The following is a 24,186-nucleotide window of genomic DNA, read 5'->3' as shown; positions in this document are numbered from 1 at the left end:
TGACTTGTACAGCACATTTACTGTTTTTTGTGATTGCAGACAGCACCGTGGTGCAGTAGTGGGCCTGGTGTTTTCTCCTGATGGTGAACATCTATACAGCGCTGGCTCTCTGGGATACCTGGCTCTCTACAATGCTTCCCTACCAGAATACCATGTCCTTCGAGTGCTCGGTTAGTCAGCGTTCTATAGGATACTTTTGAAAACTAATATAAAATCCTTAATGGCTCCCTAGAGGGTCTACATTTTTGCTCCATCCCTATGAGTTGTGAGATGGATTAGAGCACCTGTTTGAGAACCACTGTAAATTAGACTATATTTACACTGCTGGTGAATACAGCTGTCCGTCTTTCCGCATTGATTATTCAAAAGACAAAATTCTTGTTTTACCATAGTTAGGGAATTGTTAGATAAAAAATTGTAATTAAAGATTGAATTGTCTTTTCTTGTTTATTGAATGAAACTATTGAAATGCAAGCCTACAGTGGGCAAATTGGCTAGATAGCTAAGATTGTACTGTTGTGCACACACACTCACACAAACATCTATAGTTACACAGAATCGTGTGTTGAGTCAAGCAAAGCTACACAAGAAAAAATACTCCTGCTAGCATACATGGTAAAAATGTTAGAATTAAATAGCTAACAAATGTAGCAACATTACTTGTTGCCCTCTAAACCGGTTAGAAGTTAGAACTTTCTTGTTTTCATAAGACCCATATTGTCTCAGTGAATGTATTTACTGCTTTCTTTTATTTACATTTATTTGCTTCAGCCCAACACACCCAGTTCACATTCTGCTTGTTGCAGAAATCTACTGAATGTGGAAAAAATATTGTAGTCCTAAATGATGGTGATCATCTCAAATAATTGCGATTAGGCGATGGTGTAATAATTGTGACAACTTCCTGTAAGGCTATAATTATATGAACCAGTAATTTTACCTCTCCCTCCTACCACCCCCACCAGTCACAAAGCAAAATCACTCAGCTAACTCAGGGCCTGCCCTGATACCTTGTTTCGCTCAGATACACGTCATGTTATAGAAGGAACATGTTAGGATTTGCAATTCACTTTGACCTTAAGTGCTTAATATGGTCAAGCTTACTTGCACTATGTTTAAGAATTAAAGCTTTTGTGTTGTATTCCATAGACTTGCTGTATGTTTGACTTAATGTTTGTGTCTGTGTCATCTGCTCATCACCACATCGGCCAATAAGATCCTCTGAATCAAAAACATTACATTCAACACTATAGACAAAACAAAGATAAAAGAGAAAAAAAAGACAAACAAGTGTTTGCTCCTCTGAACAACTGAATTTCTAGTTCAAGTTTGTTGTCCATGTATGTAACAGCTTAATTCTTTCAAAATTAACATATAAATACACCCAGATTACATATGCGGCTGATTTTATAATTTTAGCTGCTGGGCCTCAAGAGGAGACCAGTGACTATTCTAACACATTTTGACTTGGCAGTGTCTAAATCTGTTTTCGAAAATTACTGCTTGATGAGGTGTACTACTAAGGTTATGTTATGATAATGAGTAGCAAAAATAGCTGAGTTGTTACTGTATCTGTTGTAAATATGGAGTTGTGACTGCGGTTTGTGAGTAAGATGACTAATGTTGGTGTTAAATGTGTTGCTAAGGTAACGTGGTTGCTCGAGGCACAGATCGAGGCCCTGATGCTCTGGCAGTGAGCTCAGACAGTTGCTGCCTGGCGTTTGTTGGCCCGACAGAATACACCGTAACCATCATGGGTGCGCACTCACTTGATGAGGTACAGCATCAACATCTCAAAACCCTTTATGGTACTTTTTGAGTTGAACTACAATGTGCCATTTAAAGTAATGTTTGTTTTTTTTTAAGAAAGGGTCCTAAAATTCACCTTTGTGGAACCCCTTTAAATTGTTAATGATATACTTTCATGAATATTGTGTGTTGCAGTTGCTGCGTGTGGATGTGAGCGTGTTGGATGTTGAGAGTACAACTCTGGACTCAGCACTGAAGGTGTGTTTCTCCCCATCTTCCCTCTCCCACCTGCTCATCACCACGTCAGCCAATAAGATCCTGTGGATCAACAGAAACACTGGACGACTGCTGAGAGAGGTGAGAAAGATTTTACTTATTCATATGAGCACTGTTGTCTTGAACGTTAACAACCGACTAAGGCAGCAAGTGTTTCCTCAGAATTATATTAATTATACAGCTCGCAGTCATTAAAGGGCCCATGTCATTAAAAGATGAAATTTCCTCTTTTTTTTTTTGTAAGATTTTAATAAAGTATGTAAACGCTGTTAAGTTTCAAAATGTACCCTTCGCGCTGTAGTCCATACAGGCCATATATGGGAACTAAGTTGCAAAAACAGCCTGTTTTGAATTTACAGCTTTTGTGGTGCCGTGCAAATCATCTCATTTTCATATAACTGGCTATTCAGCCTACAGCAGTTTAGCCCTGGCCATTCATGTTAAATTCATAAGGAGGGTTTAGCCCATACTGCTACTGTAAGAGACAAAGAGAGCAAATACAAATAACAGAATTGAATTATTACAGTTATTACCTGCACAAACAATTTAATTGGATCTCGGGGGAAAAATAAAATACAAAAAAATGTAAAATATGGGCCCTTTAAAGAAGTGTTGAGATGCTTATTTAACCAGAGCAGTGTTGTTACAGCTGTGTGTGTCAATGTTTTGCATTATGTGTATTTTCGCAGGTGTCTGAGGTGCATAAGCATCAGTGTGCCTCTCTGGCTGTCAGTGAGGATGGACGTTACCTGCTTACAGCTGGACACAACGCTGTGAAGGTGTGGGACTACCACATGAAACTGGATGTCAATTCGCAGGTGGGTGGGCTCCTGTTTTATCTCATTTTGGTTCAGTTTGGGTTTAAAATGGAATGGCTTTATTAACATTTATTCATATCTCTCTCAGTTGTTTCTAGTTTAGACAGTTGTTCTTCATTGATAGACATTATTTAAGCCTACTTCAGTGTCACATAAGGCTAAAATGTGGTGTTAGCATTCACTGGAGCACAGCTACAAAAGCCATGAAGTACACTATATGGCTGAAAAAATGTGGACACCACATTGGACTCCTCTCTCTGGGTCGCATGTGCATTTGGGGGGTGTAGGGGTGGCGCGGCATCACGATGGTGCCTCAGTCTATCAGCCTCGTTAGCCCTTTTTTATCCTGTCTTCAATGGTCGGGGGACCCATAGGAGAGCATGTATTATTTGGTTGGTGGATCATTCTCAGCACTGTAGAGTAGTGGCACAATAGTTTGTGTTGCAGTGGATGTGAATGAGACACAGCAGTGTTGCTGGTGTCCAAATTTTTCTCTGACTCTGATGCTGTTTGTATGACTTCTAGATGTCCACAACTGATCTAATCATATGAAACCCACAGCCACAAAGACAGGACTATTTTGTCTTTTCTTCAGCAGTTCAACAGACAATGTTAAAAACATACTTTTCTTTATTGGATAAATATACTTCTATGTTGAACATCAATAAATGATCCAACTGACACAATCAAACAAAATAAAAAATACCAATGGGGTGCTACATGCTGTTGCTTCACATCAATGACACTTTGTGTCCTTGTTCAGCTACAGTTGCTTGTTTTTGAGACATGATTAAACAGTTGCTTTTTTCCCCCTTCACTTAAGCATCTTAGACAACATAATGGTACAGTAATTACCCAGAAGTTGCTTGAGGGCTCACTGGCGACCGTGGGGCCCTTGCTTATGTCGCTTTCTTAAGTAAAGCCAGCTCTGCTCTGGGGCAGTGGAATCGTGTTCTCTGGGGTGATGAATTGTGCTTCACTATCTGGCACTCTGATTGACAAATCTGGGTTTAGCGGATGCCAGGAGAATGCTACCTTACCTGCAAAGTAGGGCTGGGCGATAAAACGATAACGATAAGTATCGCGATATAACTTTTCCTCGATAGAACGATAAGACAGGTTCGATAAATTTTCGATATAATACACCATTCTCACACTTCCACGTTTTAGCGAAAGCCCTGGTGGCGCTTTCTGCTGCAAGGAAAGCGACACTACTCTGCTGTCGCCAGGAGAGGGCGCACTTCCGAATTTTTCGACTTGATTAAAGAAGGAGGGGGCCACGAGTGAAAACGGGTCGCCCAATATACTTTAGCAACGGGAGAAACGGAGTTATACATTCCCTGTCTGAGGGGATGTTATCGGCGATCTGTTCTCCTGGACCGAGTCTGAGTGACGAGGTCAGTGGTGTAACTGTACTGTCCTACAGCGAACTCACCTCTTTCCGTGCATCCTAACAACTTAAGCAGCGTTAAATCACGTCTACAGCGCCGTGTTACAGCGCCAAACCGTCATATTTTAGTATTAGTGAATTCTCGAGCAACGAAAGTGAAAGAAAGAAGTGGGTTCATGTTCGAAAGTAAACTGAGGAAGCTGTGAGGCATTGGAGAGCGGGAGAGCGCAATCTTTCCAGGCTAGCTGTTTTTAGCTGCTGGCTAACTTGAAGCAGCGCTCCGGCAAAACACGGTGAACTGATGATACGGTAGATCAAACAAGATACAAAATCACCGCTTTCCGTTTAAACATAGCTAAAAGGAGGACTCTGTTTGTCTGGTGTGAGAGATTCACACTGCAGATAATGCTTTTACACAGCAAACGTCAGATATACTGCGGTTCACCCCTTAAACTACTACGATAGCATAGAGAAATCCAGCCGTCGCTAGCTGGTGTCTGAATACTGTGATATACTCTGACATGGATGTGGTAGAAGTGACGGCAGTGACCTACCGAACCGAGTTGACGTTGTTGAGAAACTAAAGAGTTTAGCACTGTTGTTGGCCACTTGTTTAGCATTTGTAACGGGGTAGCCAAGTGCTTGTCACCAGACAGATAAAAATAATCTGTTTTTTTCTTAAATCATGACTATTACAAAAATTGCAGCTGTGCATTTCAAGCTGATAAAAACAGCTCAGAAACTTTCTCCCACTCTCCCATGACAGATTAGTGAAATGTTCCACTGTTTGCAGAGTGTTTGTCATGATCGGACCATAAGTGATAGTATAAAACCACAGTTAACCACCCAGGAGCAAAATCAGCCTTCAAACGTGAAAGAAATCATGATTTGACATGTATCGCGATATATATCAATATCGAACGATATGAATTTTGTTTATCGTGATAACGTTTTTGGCCATATCGCCCAGCTCTACTGCAAAGCATACTCAGAAGAGTGAAGCCACATTAATGCCCTTGGATTTGAAATAGGATATCCAGCATTAGTTCATATAGATGTGATGGTCAGGTGTCAACATACTTTTGGCCATATATTGTAGCTGTGTATCTTGTCACTTGGGTGTGATATGAATTTGACAAAGAGAGTCTGAAACAGAGGTTCATAAAACTGAGCATTTTGTATTTGCTGGTCTGAATTGCCCTGGAACTTTATGTTGTGTTTGAAGCCAACTGTGTAATTGGTAGCCATTATCTGTTCATTTTTGTATGTCTGTATGTCTGTCTGTCACAGGTGTTCATCGGCCATTCTGAGCCCATCACACAGGTGAGCTTCACACCTGACCAGATGGGTGTAGTTTCAGTGGGGGATGCCATCTTTTTCTGGGACTTCTTGGCTCACCCACAGGAAGTGCCTGCCTGCAGGTAAAAATTAGAGAGAGTAATGGGCAGATTGATTAATGTTTTGCCTCATGGCAAATGTTTACAATAGAAGTATGCATAAACACCCATAATAAGACCGTAGAGGTGGTCTCTGCTCTTGTGCTTCTGCTTGATTGCATTTTTATTCATAGGCGTTTCTCTCTTAAAGTGCAAAATACTAGGAGGAGATTATTATAATGAACCTTCTAATTCAATTAACCAAGTCTAATAGTAAATACTGATGATTATGCATTCAATTAAAAGGGAATTCCACCTTTTTTTTCATTTTCTGCATAACTCAATCGAGATGTAAACAAATTCCTTGTGAGTGGTTTGATGTGAAGTTGTGCATTGTTGTGAAACTAATACTAACTACTAATCTAGAATGGGACATTTTACATCAAACCATTCTGAATTACTTTGTTGATCTTTTTGGGGCTAACATAGCTTCCATTGTTGCTCAGATTCCAGTGCCTATCCAACAAAATGAAGAAGAAAAGTCAAACTTTCTACATACACAATAAGGACACACAGCAGCCAGAAACAAAGGGAGGGGAAAAACAGTTATGGACAAAAACATTTTTCCCCCTAACTGGTGGAAACAGGCTTCTATAAAAAATGGACATGGGCAGAACTGGGCTTTATATTGTGCTAGTTTATAGGCTATTCAAGAAGTTGTGCCTTTGCACGTTTGCATGAAAGTTCTTAGTAGATAATATGCTAAATTGGCAACCCCACTGCGTAAAATTTCTGTAGACTGCCAGTAGTTAGCACCTTTTTTAGTAAATTTGCACCTAACTGAAAGACTTGTATTCCAGGGGCAATCTTTTGTTGTTCTCTCTTTCCCAGTCTCAGCTCTTCAGCTCTTGTCTCCTCTCCTCCTAGAGCAGATAAAGGTATGGATGACTCACTTCCTAAGGCAGGTAAAGATGGAAGACATTTCATCTTTTTTTTTTTTTTTTTTTAATAGATATTGTGAATAGTAATTTGGAATTAAAGAGAAACCTGTCATTGCATTAACTTCTTATTTCAGCAGTTCCCACAGAGCAGGCTAAGGTGGAGTTTAATAGAATGTCATCCAGTGGGGTGCCTCGAAAGGCAGCGCCCCGTCCCTCCTCTTCTCTGCCTATTCTGGATGTCAGCTCCATAGACAAGACCGGACATGGAGGTGAGTGAGTACATGTGCTGTTAGTTCTGAGCTGTGCAAAAGTTTGGGAACCCCTGGTCAAATTTCATGTTTTGTTCATTTTGTAAATGAAAATAAATACACATCTTCAGAAAACGTATCACCATACAAAGAACACACATTTTAATTACTGTTTAATTTGCTGATTTTAACTTACTAAGAAAAACATAAAATGTGGCCTGTACATGTAATTGGATGGGAGGTGGTGAATATTATGCATTCAACTGCTGGTATGTGTTTGTCATAGGATGACTTTGAATGCATTTCAGCAGACAGCTGCGTTGCATATATCCTCTTTTTGTACGTTATATACACAAGTGGTTCTAGGAAATAATGTTCATATATATATATATATATATATATATATATATATATATATATATATATATATATGTATGTGTGTGTGTGTGTGTGTTTAGACTGGCTTCACAGAGTGAACCTTAGTTGCTTGAAACCTACATGAAACTCAGTTGCACTTGAGTTGCAAAATGTAAACCATCCTGCTGCAACAGTTGCAAGCATTTATTTCAGCTCCAAAGTATGACATTTATTACAGAAGGGGAGTCTGAGATGCGCTCCTTGATGAACTTGTGCCTCCAGGAAAGGATGAGTGAGATGTCAAGTAGGCTAGAACCGCAATGGCTACATAAACATTAATATTAAAAGGCTTAACATACACACAACAGTTAAAGATGCAAAATTATAGTAAAGAACTCTAGATAGACAGATAAGTGATGTGTGTATTATATGACAGTGACAGCTGAAAAAAATACTCTGATGATAATGCTACAAATATGTAAGCATCATACCATGGGAACTTTATAGCGAGAACAATACAATGTATCCAAAACAACAAGCTGCTAATTTGGCTAATGAGTGGAGTAACTGAATTTGTTGCATGCAACTTGGATTATTTTGTAATTGCTTCAAGCAACTATTACATAAGAGTTTCACTGCTTAACGACAGCCTTAAAGGTGACAACTGATTCATCTGTTCAAATATCCATTATACATTTTTTTAAGAATTGTATTTAGATCTTAAAAGAAAATGCTCGTAGGGTTGCTGTTCATCAGCCATTAATGGTCAAATTAAATTTGAAAGTTCGATTATTGCATCTTTTTATTGACTCAAATTTTACTTCAAAGTTTACTTTAATGTTGTTTATTGCATAAGTTTAAATCATTGTTAATTGCAATGCCTCTTTGTTTCCATGACAGATTCATCTCACCTGTCGCTTGGTGATGATGATGATGATGATGATGTTGAAGAGTTGCAGCCTGCTCCTGCCCACTCTCCTGCTTCCAGACACACCTCCTTCCTGCGAGTTACTGAGAGAGCTGCAGCTGAAGACTCGGTTGATATTCTGGCCAGTCAGATCAGAGTGGAAGAAAATGGCGAGGGTTCGAAGCCGGTTCGTCCAGACTGTTACAAACACTTTACACCTCGTTACAAGATGTCAGTGCTGGACACGGTACTTATTTTCTTTTTTCTTTTTCAATCTGATTTTGTATGTTTCACTTAATATTGTTATTGACAAAAAACAAAGACAACTTTACATTCGTATATATCCAGCGTACATGTTTACACTTATTGTTAATACATGTGCATTCTCATTTTAAATCCTAAATCATGGTTTAGGTATGACAGTAATTGTTTATCGTTGTGTTCATTAATATGGTGTTTAATACATAATGTTCTTCCTCAGAGTGCTGCAACGCCGCCTCCCGGACAGGAGGGCCTGAGTCTCAAAGCCGTGGTCGGCTACAATGGCAACGGCCGGAACAACATGGTCTGGAATCCAGACACAGGTAAACAGGTGATCTGATGTGTATTTATGTTATGTGTTTGTTAGTATATTCTGTTTGTGTGTGTGTGTGTGTGTGTGTGTGTGTGTGTGTGTGTGTGTGTGTGTGTGTGAGTACATATATATAATGTGTGCATTTAATTATGTAGCTTTCTTTTATGCATGCAGGGCTGTTTGTGTACTCCTGTGGGTGCGTGGTTGTAGTGGAGAATCTTCACAGCGGCTCACAGAGGCACTGGCTCGGCCACAGTGAGGAAATCTCAACCCTCGCTGTCACACATGATGCACAGGTACTAGTATATAACGTTGTGTGTTTTTCTGGGAATTATTTGAAGTAAAATGATGCAGCTGTTCCTAGTCTGTGTTTGCTCTGTCACCCGTTACCGTACATACAAAATGAAGCATTATGATTGTTAGGATTTGGACTTCAGAGTAATCATTTAATAAACCGCTAATTAAAGATTTTTTAAGTCTTAAAATATGAATAATTTGATTATGTAAGTCACAGAAAATGATGGAAAGTAAGATGAAGAAATATTCTTTGTCAGCTGTTATAATTAAAGCAAATTATTAAGTTATTAGTTATTAAAGCAAGAGGGAGACTTACCAAACACTAAGAAATTCTGAAATTCATGAAAACATGCAGAAATACCACTTTTCACTCAAATTGTCAAAATTGCTTTCTAACACTTGTGCCTCCAAAAATCAGACACTGCTGGAATTTGGACACTATTACAGTTGCACAGTTATCAGTACTTACCGGTGCACAGCTTGTTTTGCGCACTGATGCAGCTGATTGAGTCAGGTGGTTCCCCAGCAGGTACATAAGAAAGCGTGGCAAGCGCTCTTGTATCTGTGTTACGCTAAGACTAACCCTAAAAGACTGGCCATTCCTTTGTGTCCACTGCCTCGGAAACAAAGTGATATAGTTAGATATAACAGCCTAGACAGTGGCAGGTAATCGAGAGACTGCTGTGTTATTTGAAACGTGACTGAATTATCCCTCATTCAGCCACTCAGCTAAACAAGGTAACATTAGCATGGTTCGCACTGTTTGTATGTTGCGTTGTCTGTGCTTATTTGTGACATACCAGTATAAAGGTCATGACAAAACAGAAACTTCTTCAGCAAAGACCTTTAGAGAGAACATAGAATAGAATAAAATAATTGTTAGAAATTGTTAAAAGTAAATAAAAGTACAGCTTGTTTAAATTAGAATCCATCATAAATTCACGCCTGTCATCCACATCGCCTCAAACTGCACCACTTTTCACATAGAAAGAAATCATGTGTGGGAGCACTTTAAATTATCAGGCATTAAAAAGAATTTGGCATTCCACAGAAGCATGACAAGTTTGATGAATCATCTTAAATATATAAGTAGTGATCCTGAGTATCACCATGCTCCCATCCCTACTGCCTCCAACTCAGCTCTGTCACATAAATGCTTGAAGTGAAAACATTAGCTTTTTTTTTTCCTCCCTTTTTAATTTTCATTAGACAGATTTTCAGCACATTTAAAGCTTGACTACACAAAAAGCACATCGTTTATTCACGCAAACTGAAAATCACAACTTTTACTGCTGTATTAGAGAAGATTGGCCTCCACACTTGTTAATGCAGCACAGGAACTGCTCTAAAACTTCCACACCAACAAGATTATCTAAATGAAGTTAATGATTATTTAAAATATATCTTAGAATGTTACAGAAAGTGGGAGAGTGTGATTTGGAGTTTTGCATCATGAATGGCTGATTAAAATGGAAGTGTATCTGTTCTGTCATAGCGACGACTAAAGTAACTGAACTAAATATTATTGTTTTTAAGGGTGATTTTGAGAGAGCATTCGAGTACACTTTTGGAAATACAGCTGAATAAATGAAACCTGTAAAAGGTTGTGTGGGCCACCCCTACACAGAAATAAATATGAATCAAATCATTGTGATATAAGATCAATTGCTTCCATGTTTTAAGCTTGTAGAGTTTGTTGTGGTGAGTTTATTGGTTAAATTCCTTCACGTTAATGTTGCCCTGATAATAATACATTGAATCATGGATTTTGCATGGGCTGTTCCTTAATCACTGTTTACTGTTGTCTGTCCAGATTGTGGCCTCTGCATCAGGAGGTGGGGCCTCGTCCAAGAGCCTCATCTGCTTATGGAACATTCAGGACGGATCCCGCAGGAATAGCGTTTCTTACCACAAGGGTTCGGTTCAGAGCCTGGCTTTCTCCAGAGATGACCTCTATTTCCTCTCTGTGGGTCAGTGCAATGTCAGCCTGTTCTCTGCATTTTATGTAATGTTTTTTGAAGGGATATTTTACTGTAGAGAAATTCTGATAACATTGTATCTAGAAATCATAGAAGCCGTAGAATCATGTGTTGTGGGATATAATAATGTTTGGTGTGATATAAGAAGCTTGTCAGATATATGTTTGAACATAGACTTTGTGGAGTATTCATTGATTATGATTTATACAGCAGTTATTTCCGACAGCACAGTCTGATTGGTTGAAAAGCATTCTAGGATTTTTTTCACATTAGCTACATCATTCCGCTAAGTAAAAACTGCTTTGCAGCTAACCATTAGTGTGTTTCTGCTTTACCACATAACACAGAAAATGACATTCATTGTATGAGTATGTGCTTAAGTATATAATGAGATTCTGTTGTGATGTGATATCCTTTTGTCCGTGCAGGTGATTTTGAGGAGTCAGTGGTGGCGTTGTGGAGCACACGCTCATTTGAGCTGCTCTGTGCCGTCAGTGTTTCTGTTCCTCTGCATGAGGCAGCATTCTGTCCCAGCAGTGCCGACCAGCTTGCCTTCACCAGCTCCAACGCTGTCTTCTTCTGCTACACACACACACGTGGCCGTGGAGCAGAGCTACAGGTGAACATACAGTCTACATACAGATACAGGGCAAAGGTGCAGATGCACAGAAACACAGCCACTGAACAAAGCTAGAGGGATGTAAACACACGAACAAAAGCTGGGGACACCTTTACTTCTTTTGAAAATTTCTTAATGTTGTTTGCTTTTTGCTGTTACTTGTCAATTACAAGTACCAGAGATGTCCTTGTCTTTCTAACTAGAGGGGGACCAGTCACACTGTCGAATAGCCTTGATCAGTTCTCCAGCACTCTAAATTAAAATAATCAGAATAAAACAATCATGACATTTTGCAGTACGCTTCTAAGGAAATTATGCTTTTTTTATTCAGGATTTTTATTCACCCTATGAAGTTTGATTCCTACATCTCTCAGAAATAATTTGGACTGTTACAGCTGGTGGGAGCTGTGACTATATTGGCCCTGCACAGCATGACCACGCACCATCATCTACCGCTTGTTATTTAGCTCTGCAACTTTGCAAAAATTGACAAAGATTTCATTTTTGAGGAATTAACAAATGTTTTTACTCTGAATCAGTCATTATGCGGACTTGTGCTGTTGAATAGCATATATGAGGAAAGACTTAAAGAGGAAACAGTCAAAAAGTTGCTGCTCAAACATGTCGCTATACTCTGCCATATTAAACTCCAACTACTATAGCAAATTTTGAAGGTGGTGTGTTAGTGTATTGTGGTGGATACACAGTTTCTGGTGTGTGCGCGTATGAGTTTGATGGGGGTTGAGCAAGTAAATAAGAGTGAGTGAATGGGAGAGTCTTGCTGCTGTGGTTAATTTTAGCAGATGAGTCCTTACTCTGTTTCATATATGCCCAAAGAAATCACTCACAGCAAAAACTACTGGCATGATGCAGCACCTTCTAACACTAAAAAATAGCCAGACGTGACCGTTCCTCTTTTATCTTACTCTTGTAGACTCCACTTACTTGCACACAGTTGAAAATACAGTAAAATGAATACAATACTGACATTTTAGTGCAATAACCCAGCATCAACAAACCTTTTGTTTCCTGGAGTAAAATAAATACATCATCATATATCTGTTTAAAACATTGGTCAAATCTAAAAGACTGTTGATCGGTATCTGCTGATGCCAAAATTAATCTGATATCATCAGCATCCCTATGTTTTACATGTTTTAATGTTTAGAGTCACACTTGAGATAGAACAATGCATATCAGCTTGATTTGGGCCGCAGAGAATACAAGAAAACACGTCTTTTAGTTCCTTTATACTAAAAATCGTGAAAATTTCCTTTTCCACAGGAAACGATATATTTAACGCCATTACAGTTGACAGAGAATTAATGAAACCTGAGGTTATTTCTACCCTTTATTGTAAAAAGCAGCTTTACAGAAAAATCTGGGTCCAAGCCCCCCGTGAGCAAGCTAGTGGCGGCAGTGGCAAGGAAAAACTCCCTTGAGCAAGAAGAACCATGAATGTCAGTGACTTCTGTCAGTGTCATCGTTACGGAAGCCTGTAATGATGATCTGTTAATATGAGAAGTGCTCAGAATATTGTGATGCAGGTGAAGCAATGTCTCTGATTAAATAGTTTGAGTCTGTGCATGCAGCAGTATCATCAGAAGTAGATGCACTCATTCAAAACAAATTATACTGATTTTTCTACACAGGTACAAAAAGTAGCAGTGCCAGAGAGGATTGGGGAGGCAGAAGTTACATGCCTGTGCTATAACACTAACTCGGTACTGTTCACGGGAACAAACAGTGGACTTGTGTGTGTATGGGACTGCAACACACACCGCTGCTTCATGACATGGGAGGCTGACGAGGGAGAAATTGGTGAGGAAAAGATCTGTTTGTCTGACTGTGAAAAGTTTCTGGTGACGTGCATATTTTTACATTCTGTGCTACAGATGGGTGAAAAATTAAAAGAAAAACCTGAATGCATGAGTGGAGAAACATAATGGGTGCAGATTAGAGGTGGGAGATGTTGCAAAGCTGTAATATCACAGTACTTCACAAAGTTTTCACAATATACTTCCTAGATACCATCCTGGTGTCTTTCAGGGTGACAGTGTCTTCTGCATTGTAGCTGTTCTAGTTGCTTGTGGTAGCCCAACACCTCACTTAGATGCTCCATCTTGTTGTTTGTTTTTTTGTTGTTGTTTATCACCTGACTGTACATCTTTATATGGTATAAAAGCAAGTAAGTTAGACGTTTCATGTGAATTAATGTATGTGTGTGTGTGTGTGTGTGTGTGTGTAGGTGTGTTGCTGTGTCGTGGTAATAAGCTTGTCACAGGCAGTAACAGTAAGAAGCTGAGATTGTGGTCAGTAGCTGCAGTCCAGAATCTCAGACCTTCAGCCAGCAACATGACTGTCCAGCAAGATCGGTAAAAACTAACACAGAGAGAATTTGTAACTAAACATACTGATGCAGAGAAATGCCATCATACATGGCATTAAATGCCATTAGGTTTTGTTCCCTGTGGAGTAGGGGTGTCATGATACGCATGTTAATGTTCATTTTTTTACTGTGGTCAGGAGACTATACACACTGTGAATCGAATACAGTTAAATTTCATGCTGTAAAATACATGATAACAGGAATGGTTTCTGTAATTCTGTTTAACACAATTCATGATATTCCTAAAAGTGATAACCATAAAAAAAAAAACCTCCACTGCGCAGCTCTTGGAACTGGAAAAAAATATTTTGGTCAGCCTATGTTGGATGGTTGATTAGCAAAGCTGTTTAATATGGCAAAGTTTCTAAGCCAAATACGACATTTGTGGGTGAAGAGTGGTAGACTGAATAGTGACAGAGTGCCGACATTGCTTAATGCAAGGGTTGGATACCTGTGCTAATACCTCAAATATGCTAACTCATTCATGAAAGCATCTTTCAAATGTGGCAGAAGGAAACACAAAGCTAAAGTTAACCAGCTTCTTGTTTGAATTTTCCATTCCATCTTAAATGCAGCAGTAGTTACATGCTAGTGCTGCTCCATTTGAGGTGAAGCGGAAAATTATAATAAGAATCTGGTGAACAAGAAGCCAACCTCAGCCTTGTACAGAAAACATGAGTCTCAGCAGCTACTTCTCCCCACAAATGTTCAAACTTTTGCTTATTACTTATTATATTAGATTCATATCGTACCAAATAATGCATAGAAATGACTGAAGAACAAGTCTTAAGCTGAATAACTGAACAACAAGACTAGAGTTCATGGGTTTAAAGCAGTCTTATCTGTCTGTCTTTCCGCAATGGTCGGTCACTCAGGGATGCTCAGGTGTTTTTGGAGCAGGAGATGCTGTTGGACGGGACAGTAGTGAGTGTTGCGTTCGATGATGTCATGGACATGGGGATTGTGGGTACAACCGCAGGAACTCTGTGGTACATTAACTGGGCCGACAACACCAGCATTCGCCTGATCAGTGGACACAAGAGCAAGGTATAAACACACAAAACAATATCACTAGTGTAACGGACACACGCTTAAACAAACTTTTTTGCATGTAGATTCTCATCTATACACTGTATGTGCACGTGTAGGTGAACGGTGTGGTGTGCAGTCCAGACGAGCGTCACTTTGCCACCTGTGGGCAAGACGGCAGTGTGAGAGTGTGGGCATTGCCTAGCAACGAGCTATTGGTCCAGTTTCAGGTTCTCAACCAGGTGAGATGCAGCCAATCGCAATGCTTCTCTCATTGTTGACCTGTCTCTCAGTACTACTACAATACTTAAACAACAATCTGATGTATATAGAGACATTTTAAGCAAGGTTTTGAGACATAATAATATAGATAATGCTGTGTGATACGTGGTTTCGATGTAAACAGTTCCGTCTTAAAGTTCTACACCATACCTTCTCAAAACTATTGTAAAACAGCATGACAGGCATCTTATTGGTAATCCCTTAATACTGTTCTGTGATGCACCTTTTAGAAACATTAAACACTACCACTGCAAAAAATTCTTAGTAAGTTTCACTAGAATGGAGCATTTCACAAACAACTCTGAATGACTTTGTTTACACCTTAACCCTTTAATTGTACAAAAAAGGTGGGGTTCTTCTTGAATTCCACTGCGTTTTAATTAGCTGCATTTTTTAATTTTAATTTAGTAGGAATAAAACAACACAACTTGCATGTATGTAAACCTTGGAGTAATACATTAATAAAAATGCTTGCCTGGTGCATGATAAATTTGTTCTCCACATTTGACATTTGAAGTGACATTTTCCCTTTAGAAAGTTCAACAATGGTGAGGAAAAGTGTTTGGCTCTGAGGAGTGGGAGGACCTCTACTTTATGTGTATTGAGAAGCAGAGAAAAACAGTGAGGAGAGAAAGCAAGCGAGAGAGAGAAGAAAACAGCGTAAAAGGAAATTGGTCGGATGACATTTCTTAATAATAATAGGAACAAAGTATTATGTGTCATGTTGAACTTCTATCCGTCTGAAGTACAGCATTAGGAAGTATTTCTAAACTAGCTGAAAGTTTTGTATTGATGATAGGTGGGGGTTGTGAAAGTAGGAGGTGAAACATGATATTCTTGGTTATTATTATTTTCCCTGCTTGCTGGTGCATAGTGATGTAATCAAAAATGAGATGATTTAGAGGTAAGGAAACGTTGTTGCATTTTGATGGAAGGTGCGAGAAAACAAGAATAAAATCTTTACTTTGTATATAATGACAGATTATTCTTGATACGACCTGAAGTAACAAAGTAAAAACGGTCCATTTTGATTTTATGTTGGCTTTAAAGAGGAATCCGCCTTTATAGACCCACTAAGTTTACTTTTCCTCCATAGTCCGCAGTAGACTGAGTGTTCGTTCTTGTATTTCAGAGCTGCGAGTGTGTGTGTTGGAGCCGCCCGGTGGACGGACGTGAGCCTGGTACTGGCGTTTGTGTGGCAGGTGGCTACAGCGATGGCTCAGTGAGGATCTTCAGTGTGGAGTCTGCTGAGATGGAGCTCAAACTGCAGCCACACCACAGCTCTGTGTGTGCCCTGCAGTACTCACAGCACGGTGAGGGGGATCACTTTCTCTATGAATGTTTGTTTTCAAGTAACAATGTGTAGCTCCAGTCCTGGAGGGCCTCAGTTCAGCAGCAGTTTGGTGATTTCCCTGCTTTAACACTTGATAGCTGGTTAATTTTTGTATTTTATACTTTTGTTATCTTCCATCAGGGCTGGAGTGGGAGCTATATTCAGCCCTGAACTTTTAGTTAGAACGAGTGGATGCATATTTTCAAACAAGATACGGTTCATCTCTTTAAAATACATGAGTGTGAACACGTCAGAGACACTGTAGCTTGGATGAGAACTGGAGTGTCTAGCTAGCTAGCAAGTTAATTAGCCAGTGTGTGATAGTACATTTAGCATTAAACTAGCCATCTATAGCCTTAGTGAACAAGTACTCTGAATGAACTGGTTAACTTACCGCTCCTGCACTTCAGCCCTGCGGTTCCTCGCTCTGATATCTAAACAAATCAAGTACTTTGCTTGTTTGAATAACTTTTTTTAACCATGCATGTTATTCACTTTAACATGACCATTTTCCAGTCTCTCAGTGTACCTTAGGATTAACGCCTATGGTCATGTTCTAAAAGTTAACACATCCTCTACAGGCAACAAACTGAAATAGGGCATTGTTCTGCAAATTGTAGTGTACAATTTCTGTGTATTTGCTGAGTTTAACATATTAGAAAAAATGTAACATGCAGTATTAAATGTACCATAAATTTCACAGCCCATTTGTATCAAGTAAACAATAATTGTGCATTGAACTGTGCAGAAGTGTGCTCTCTGTAGAGGATGTGTTAACTTACTTAGAAAATTAACAAAATGTAATTTGACCAGGGTGTCCAAACTTGCATATGACTGTATAAGTAAATGAGTTCTGTTCTGATTGGCTGCCCTATTTTGTGACAGTTCTGGCTGAAACACTCCCTAAAACTTCACTGTGAATGGGAGGAGCAAAACACCTGTATGCTGCATATGCAGATGTATATAAATATGCTAATATGCTACAGAACACTATGATTTTAAGTTTTAACAATATCTATACATTATATCAAACACTTTTATTTTGAAAAAAGTATATAAAAGTACTGATCCCTTGAACAGTAGTTTGGAAAAGAAAGTTATTGCTTAAGTAAAACCTACTTTTCATATCAAGGAAGACACTTGATGAATATGAAGGGTTAAAAGATTGCCAAAAGTGTTCATAAATAGCTCTTTTAAATAAATAAAACTTTTTTGCTTTGAAAAGTAACAAAGGAAGTCAAACATGACATATTATTATTATTACAGAATTTCAAAAGAAATCATGAAACTTGATGAGCGGTGTAATTAACTCTATTTAGGACGTTCAAATAGGTGTTAGAGTAGAGTGAAGCATTCAAGTCTGTTTATCTTTGTATTGACCCTGTATGTTGTTTTCCAGGTCAGGTGTTGCTCTCAGGAGGACGAGATGGTGTCATTACAGCGAGCAGTCCATTTACAGGCATCACTTTACGCATCATCAATGACCACAAGGGGGTGCCCATTACCACTATACAGTGCACTAGCAAACAGGTCAGAAAATGTCTGTCTACAATTAAATTGAGCTATCTTTAAGCTTGCAAGGTGGTTATAGATCTGTATATCGAGCAATTTACAATAGCTTTGACAGCTCAGCCAATCAGATTTTATAACCACAACTGTCAGTTTTATAAAATGTGTTGTAGGCCATAAGCATAACTTAAAACAATGTTTCAGACATCTGGAAGCATATTTATAACAGCTTTATGTGAGGGAGCTTTTAGATACATGTAACTCAGACGTCTGGTTCCTGTCACCACCACTGTTAACAATTTTGACAGTTTCTCTAAAACGGAGCATTTCACATCAAACCACTCTGAATTACTTTTATTTATATCTATTCCAAAGACTTGTATGTGGATTCCTCACATGTTGGTTTCACACTTGTTACAGAGTAATTCATAACAGTTTATTACATGAAAATTAATAACTGAATCATGCACCTGGGTTTCATAGAGTTAACGCATGACTGTTCCACAGTATAAGGAGTTTGGTCTGGAGGGGAATGAGCTCTGGTTGGCTGTCAGTGCTGATAGGCGTGTCAGCATCTGGGCAGTTGATTGGACAAAAGACAAATGCGAGCTCCTCGACTGGCTCACGTTTCCTGCTCCCTCGCCACCCAAGGTAATCGGCACATACACAAGCCCTTCCTAGCTTCCTGCTTCTAATGATAGTTTATTAGCATTGGAGCTCCATTGAGCTAGTAGTTTAAGTGTACTGTATCAGTTCGTATACGCCTAAATGAATGTAGGTTTCTTGACTAAAAGACATTTTAATCTAAAAGCTTACAGTCCTATGCAAAAGTTCACTACACGTCCTTTACACAGTTCTGCACATTTACTGCACAATTACTTTTTATTTGCTGAATTTGATAATTTAAAAAAGCTACTTTTTATGGAACATTTTAATATTTTATTTTTATTTTATTTTTATTTCTGTATGTTAAACTCAAATAATAAATAGAAATTGCTGACTATCATTTGCAGAAGATGCCATATTTAAGTTTATTCCCTGTAGAGGATGTTTTGACTTATTTTCACTTAGAAAATCAACAAAAACCTGTAATTTAACCAGGGGTGTTCAAGCTTTTCCATATGTCTGTATTCATAAATGCTGCCTGTATATACTTTTAACACAAAAAATATATATTTTTAACCAATTATGTGGCTATTTCTGCCATTTTATCTACTCTCACAAACTAACATTTTGAAGAAGAAAACACATGAATAGGACTATAGATCACACATCATTCGCTTTATCTTTACGCTGACTAAACAAATCAATAATAACAGCTTACTAATGTGAACTGTGCTCCAAATGAGCTCATGCGATTGCTTGGACAAAAAAAAAAACGCTGTGCATGCAACAAGAAAGGAAGCCCAGAATACTTCGGTTCTACACTGTGAAGTTGTTAAAAAAAAAAAAGGATTGTACTGTTGCCACTGGCGATCTGCACACAGTAACTCCTCTGGCAGCAAACAAGCTGTTTCTTTTTTTGTTTCGTTTTTTTTTTTGTTTGTTTGTTTGTTTTTTTTGCCTGTCAGGTTCATGTGATCAGCTAACAAAGTCTCAACATATTTTTCCAGCCTGTTAAAAAAGCATCCCATGAAGCTGGTTCAGGAGAGAAAGCCATTAAGGCACATGTGTCAAGTTCCAGTCCTTGGGGGCCAAAACACTGAATTCAGAGCATTAGTTGAAGTAGATGTAAATGCTAATCTCCACAGCACTGTGGCCCGGAAGTTCCCCAGTTTGACATGCCTGCATTAAAGCAAATGTGGTCTACTTTGAAGAATCTAAAATAGAAGATTCCATATGTCTTATTTTGGTTTTGATGTCTTGGTGTATAAAATGTTGAAAAATAAATTAAAAATAAGTTAAAATAAGTAGGTGTGTCCAAACATTTGATTGCTTTTGTAGGTTTTCTTCTAGTTTTAGATGCATTAGCTGACTGATTTGATGTTTCCTCTGCCTTGTCCAATCAGGACGCTGCAAACTTGCCTCCCAGTCTGGCAGCTTTCAGCCCCACAGAGAGAGGGGTGGTGGTTTACACCGGCTATGCCGCCGAGAAAGAACTAACCTTCTACTGCTTGAAAAAGAAACAGGTACATCTACAACCCACACACACATGCATAGACCCAGTTGAATTGTGCATACTCCCTACTACTTGCTGAAAAAGACAGGTACACATAAGCATGGACGCCAGCACTTCTGATGAAAAAAGGCGTTAACTGTTGTGTGGCCTGTAGCTATTGTTAAATCAGCACTTGCAAGCACATCCATGCATGTAGCAAGCACACAGACTTACACAAGCACACACACACCCCCATAGAGATATCACAAGCTTCTCCACCCAGACAAACCTAACACTGCTGTCTCAGTGTGCCTGCTACATTCTTACATACATCAGTGGTTCTCTTATCCCTGCAGTTAGATAGCTCCCATCCACCTACTTCAGATTAGTTTTTTCAGGAAGCTGAAAAAATTTGGTCTTTAATATGACAAGGTGGCTGACCAATATCTCAAACTTCTCTCAACAGTATTAAGATTTAGAAACAATGCATTTACATGCACACCAGTAATACAATAGATGATCAGATTTCAGCAGTTATCTAATTATTCAAGTGGGCATGCAACAACATACTCTGACTTCTAAGATCAGACTAAGGTCGTTATTGGATTTCAAGAAATCCAAAGAAGACACCTCAATTTCAGGGCATTTTTACAATTACTCTGATTTCTTTTGTTTTAGTGTAGAGTCCCAGAAACAGCAAGCAGCATTTAACACCTGTGAAATGGCAAAAAAAACATTTTTGAAGCAACTACATGCTTGATGAGATGTAGAATATGAATATTCTTCATCTTCTAGATAATTGTCTCTCAGTATTTGCAGCCCACTAGACGGTTCCACAGTTTTGCCTGTGGATTTGGGATTGAGCCACAAATCTGATAATCTGATTACCCAAGTACATGTAAACGCATTGAACAAATTAATGACAAAATCTGATTTTCTGGAGTTACTTGCTGCTAAATAGAAGTAAAAAGTACTGAATAATTAGAAACTTCTACCTTGTACTTTCACTCACTGAGCTCTGTCTACCTTATAGCTCCACTAGATAAGACTGCAGTTACGGAGTGCGGTCCATCTGCTGATGCATAATTTATCAGCTATTCTACTCCGTTCAGCATTGGTCAGTTTCTGACCACAGGACCTCTGTTGACAAGATTTTGAAAGACTTGTGGTTTTAACATTTATGGGAAATATGGCAAAAATATCACTGATGATGGCAATAATTAGGAATCTTTTTGGATATGGCATCATCCAGATTCAAACTGGGTGTCTGCCGAAAGGCAAATCTTTGTATGCTTATGCTACTGGTAAGCCCATTGTGAGTCACCCCCTGTTTAAATATATTACAGGTTGAACATATGTATCACATATCATGGTTAAAATAAAAGCGTAAAATATATCTAAACCTAACCTTTGAAATGACAGTACACAAGTTACACAATTAGAAGTTTATTTTGACTATTTGACAGTTAAACAGCTAAACAGCCTCTCGCACAGTTCAAGATGAAGACAAAGGCAATCGGAGAGAGAGCAGAGTCAGGCTATGTTCTGTGATGAACTGACAAATGAAAGTCTCTGGAGATGCACAGTCATCTGTAAGATGAAATAGAGGGCTAGACTTATCTTTGTTAACGTATTTTTAAGTAAGTTTGACACCAGATTTGGCAACTTTACAGTTTTTTCTATAGTCAGACTGAACAATGAACTGAATTTTACAGCAACACTAAATTCAAGTTGGAGACTCTCTGATGGCTCATTAATTATGCTCAGGTGGTATCTATTTTGTTTGTTTACAGCGTGTACACAACAAAAGAATTTCTATAAATAAGTATACCTGCTCACATCCCACCATCCACAGTCTGATCAGTTTAGGCCAGAATGTCTTAAAAAATGGAAAGTAAAATACAAATCTGAGCACGACAGAATTATTGTCCAGTGTTTATGAGGAACCTGTATTAGAATAGGTTCCCTGTATCCCGGATTACCTCCAAAACTGAGACAAAACTATATATATATGGACTGACACCTCTTTTAACTAATACTTATGAAAATGGCCCAAATCAGCATTGAGACTGTCAGAAAGATCAAATTTGGACAGTTTTACCTGCACTGTAAACGCAGTTTGTGTGTGTGTGTGTGTGTGTGTGTGTTCTAGGTATTGAGGACGGTCTCTCTAACTGACTGGGCTCTGTCTCTCAGCCTGTGCTCTAAAGGAAGGCTGCTTGCCATTGGATCAAATCGTAAGTTGCTTGTAGCAATTTTACAATATAAGCTGGTTGTGAACCAAATAATTTCAGAAGTTGTGTATTTGCTTTTCAGTGAGCATTTTAAACGTGTTCCTCAATTTAACTGCTGTTGTGTGTGTGTGTGTGTGTGTGTTCTAGAGCGTGTGCTAAAACTGATCGATTCCTCTAGCGGTCGTTTCCAGGATTTTACATGGCACAGTGACGGAGTTCACCTCTGCAGCTTCAACCCATCAGGCACACAGCTGTTCACTACAGCTCACAGTGAGGTTTTCCTGTGGACCTTAAGAGGCCTGTAACATAGACAAAAAACAGAAACACACATCATTAGGACAGACTTTCCATCTAGCACGCATTGAAAATGTGCTGTGGACCATATAAGGCCTGTCACACTCACAGAGCCTAATACTAACAGTCCATCGACAGAAGTTCTCACTGCAGTATAAAACTGTTTACATTTCCTAGTTTTGAAGGTTGGCAGCACATCAGAGATGACCACATTGGTTCTTTGCATCTTTGTGTGACCGTTTATTGGTTTACACTCACTGGCCAATTCATTTGAACCACCTACGTTGTACTTTGAGCTTTATCTTCATTTCACTTTGTAATTCCACTATATAGGTATGCAATTACAGACTGTAGCCCATCTTTTGATGCACAATTTATTGGTTACCCTCTACTCCATCATAAGTCAGTTTTTGACAGCCAGACCAGCATTGACCAGACATGATTTGGGTGGTGGATCATTCTCAATACAGCAGTGATACTGTCATGGTAACGGTATGGTATTTTGCACTTGTTAGCATCAGTGCTAGGTTAAGACTGTTCCACCACCCACAAATATCCAGCCAATAGATGAAGGACTAGAGCAGAGGTCATGAACCTTATCCACAAAGGGCCAGTGTGCTTGCCAGTTTTCTGTTCAGCCAGGTAAGAGCATATCTCATAAATGTATCGCTGTTTAAAGACAAGTGTAGTGAGGTGTGCTTCTGCTTTATTATAACCTGCAGCCACACTGACCCTTTGTGGATTATAAGTAGTGACCCTAGGACTAGGATGGCTACACAAACTGTGCATCAGCTGATGAACTACAGTCCCTAACTGTACACCTGAAAAGTGGAGCTACATTGTCAGTGAGTGTAGAGATGTTTTATCAAGAAATGTTTATTCCAGGATTTTGTCTAACTCTAGACTAGTTTTACATCCAATGCTGTGACCAAAACTTGAAATTTAAGTAATCAAATGAAGTTTTAGGTTGGTTGACTTGAATACTTTTATAGGTTTTTAAATAAATTTCATATAGAAGTATGCAAATGTTGTTGTTCTTTCATTTAAAGCCACATTGAGTGTTTTTTACAGCTGTTTATCAGATTTGTACTGTTAACCAGTTTTTTTTTATTTTACAAACAAGAACAAAGGAGACAATTTACAGTCATAAAATGTTTTCATTTTTGATCTGTTGGTTTATATGTTAAAAGTCCAGTCTATACAGGTTAAAAGAGGAACATGCTCTCAGATCCTTTCATGGTTTGTTTTGGTGCCTGCCACAGTGAAGTCACTGTGGCATGTAACTGCATAGACAAGAATAAACTGTTTCTGGAAAGTCTCATGGGAGATGTTACTATAAATCTGACACCACAAAGACTGGCACAAGCTTGCAGGAGAACATGTAAGTGCTGTACTATCCACACAAACCTTCAGATGCCCTCTTCACTCAGATGATTTCCTCACCCCATTGCTGATGGCACTGGCCTCCCCACTTTGTTTTACTGACT

General features: G+C 38.8%; 1 protein-coding gene across 1 annotated transcript in view; it reads left to right on the top strand.

Annotated features, from left to right (window-relative positions):
• The window catches only part of wdr90 (WD repeat domain 90), a 41,222-nt gene extending 17,499 nt beyond the window's left edge, over nucleotides 1-23,723 (top strand). The window contains exons 21-42 of the mRNA XM_036591150.1: nucleotides 40-170; nucleotides 1,647-1,777; nucleotides 1,945-2,106; nucleotides 2,715-2,843; nucleotides 5,524-5,654; nucleotides 6,501-6,574; nucleotides 6,685-6,819; nucleotides 8,056-8,309; nucleotides 8,544-8,646; nucleotides 8,811-8,932; nucleotides 10,747-10,903; nucleotides 11,341-11,531; nucleotides 13,184-13,352; nucleotides 13,780-13,906; nucleotides 14,796-14,967; nucleotides 15,069-15,191; nucleotides 16,364-16,544; nucleotides 17,964-18,094; nucleotides 18,581-18,724; nucleotides 20,083-20,202; nucleotides 22,324-22,408; nucleotides 22,553-23,723. Of these exons, the coding sequence (XP_036447043.1) occupies nucleotides 40-170; nucleotides 1,647-1,777; nucleotides 1,945-2,106; nucleotides 2,715-2,843; nucleotides 5,524-5,654; nucleotides 6,501-6,574; nucleotides 6,685-6,819; nucleotides 8,056-8,309; nucleotides 8,544-8,646; nucleotides 8,811-8,932; nucleotides 10,747-10,903; nucleotides 11,341-11,531; nucleotides 13,184-13,352; nucleotides 13,780-13,906; nucleotides 14,796-14,967; nucleotides 15,069-15,191; nucleotides 16,364-16,544; nucleotides 17,964-18,094; nucleotides 18,581-18,724; nucleotides 20,083-20,202; nucleotides 22,324-22,408; nucleotides 22,553-22,710 (3,130 nt within the window). The 3' untranslated portion in view covers nucleotides 22,711-23,723. The remainder of the gene's footprint in view (nucleotides 1-39; nucleotides 171-1,646; nucleotides 1,778-1,944; nucleotides 2,107-2,714; nucleotides 2,844-5,523; nucleotides 5,655-6,500; nucleotides 6,575-6,684; nucleotides 6,820-8,055; nucleotides 8,310-8,543; nucleotides 8,647-8,810; nucleotides 8,933-10,746; nucleotides 10,904-11,340; nucleotides 11,532-13,183; nucleotides 13,353-13,779; nucleotides 13,907-14,795; nucleotides 14,968-15,068; nucleotides 15,192-16,363; nucleotides 16,545-17,963; nucleotides 18,095-18,580; nucleotides 18,725-20,082; nucleotides 20,203-22,323; nucleotides 22,409-22,552) is intronic.
• The last annotated feature ends 463 nt before the right edge of the window (nucleotides 23,724-24,186 follow it).

Source organism: Colossoma macropomum, unplaced genomic scaffold (genome assembly GCF_904425465.1).
Source record: "Colossoma macropomum unplaced genomic scaffold, Colossoma_macropomum, whole genome shotgun sequence".
Lineage (NCBI taxonomy): Eukaryota > Metazoa > Chordata > Actinopteri > Characiformes > Serrasalmidae > Colossoma > Colossoma macropomum.
Note: the sequence above shows the minus strand (reverse complement) of the source record. Positions and strands in the feature narration are given on the sequence as shown.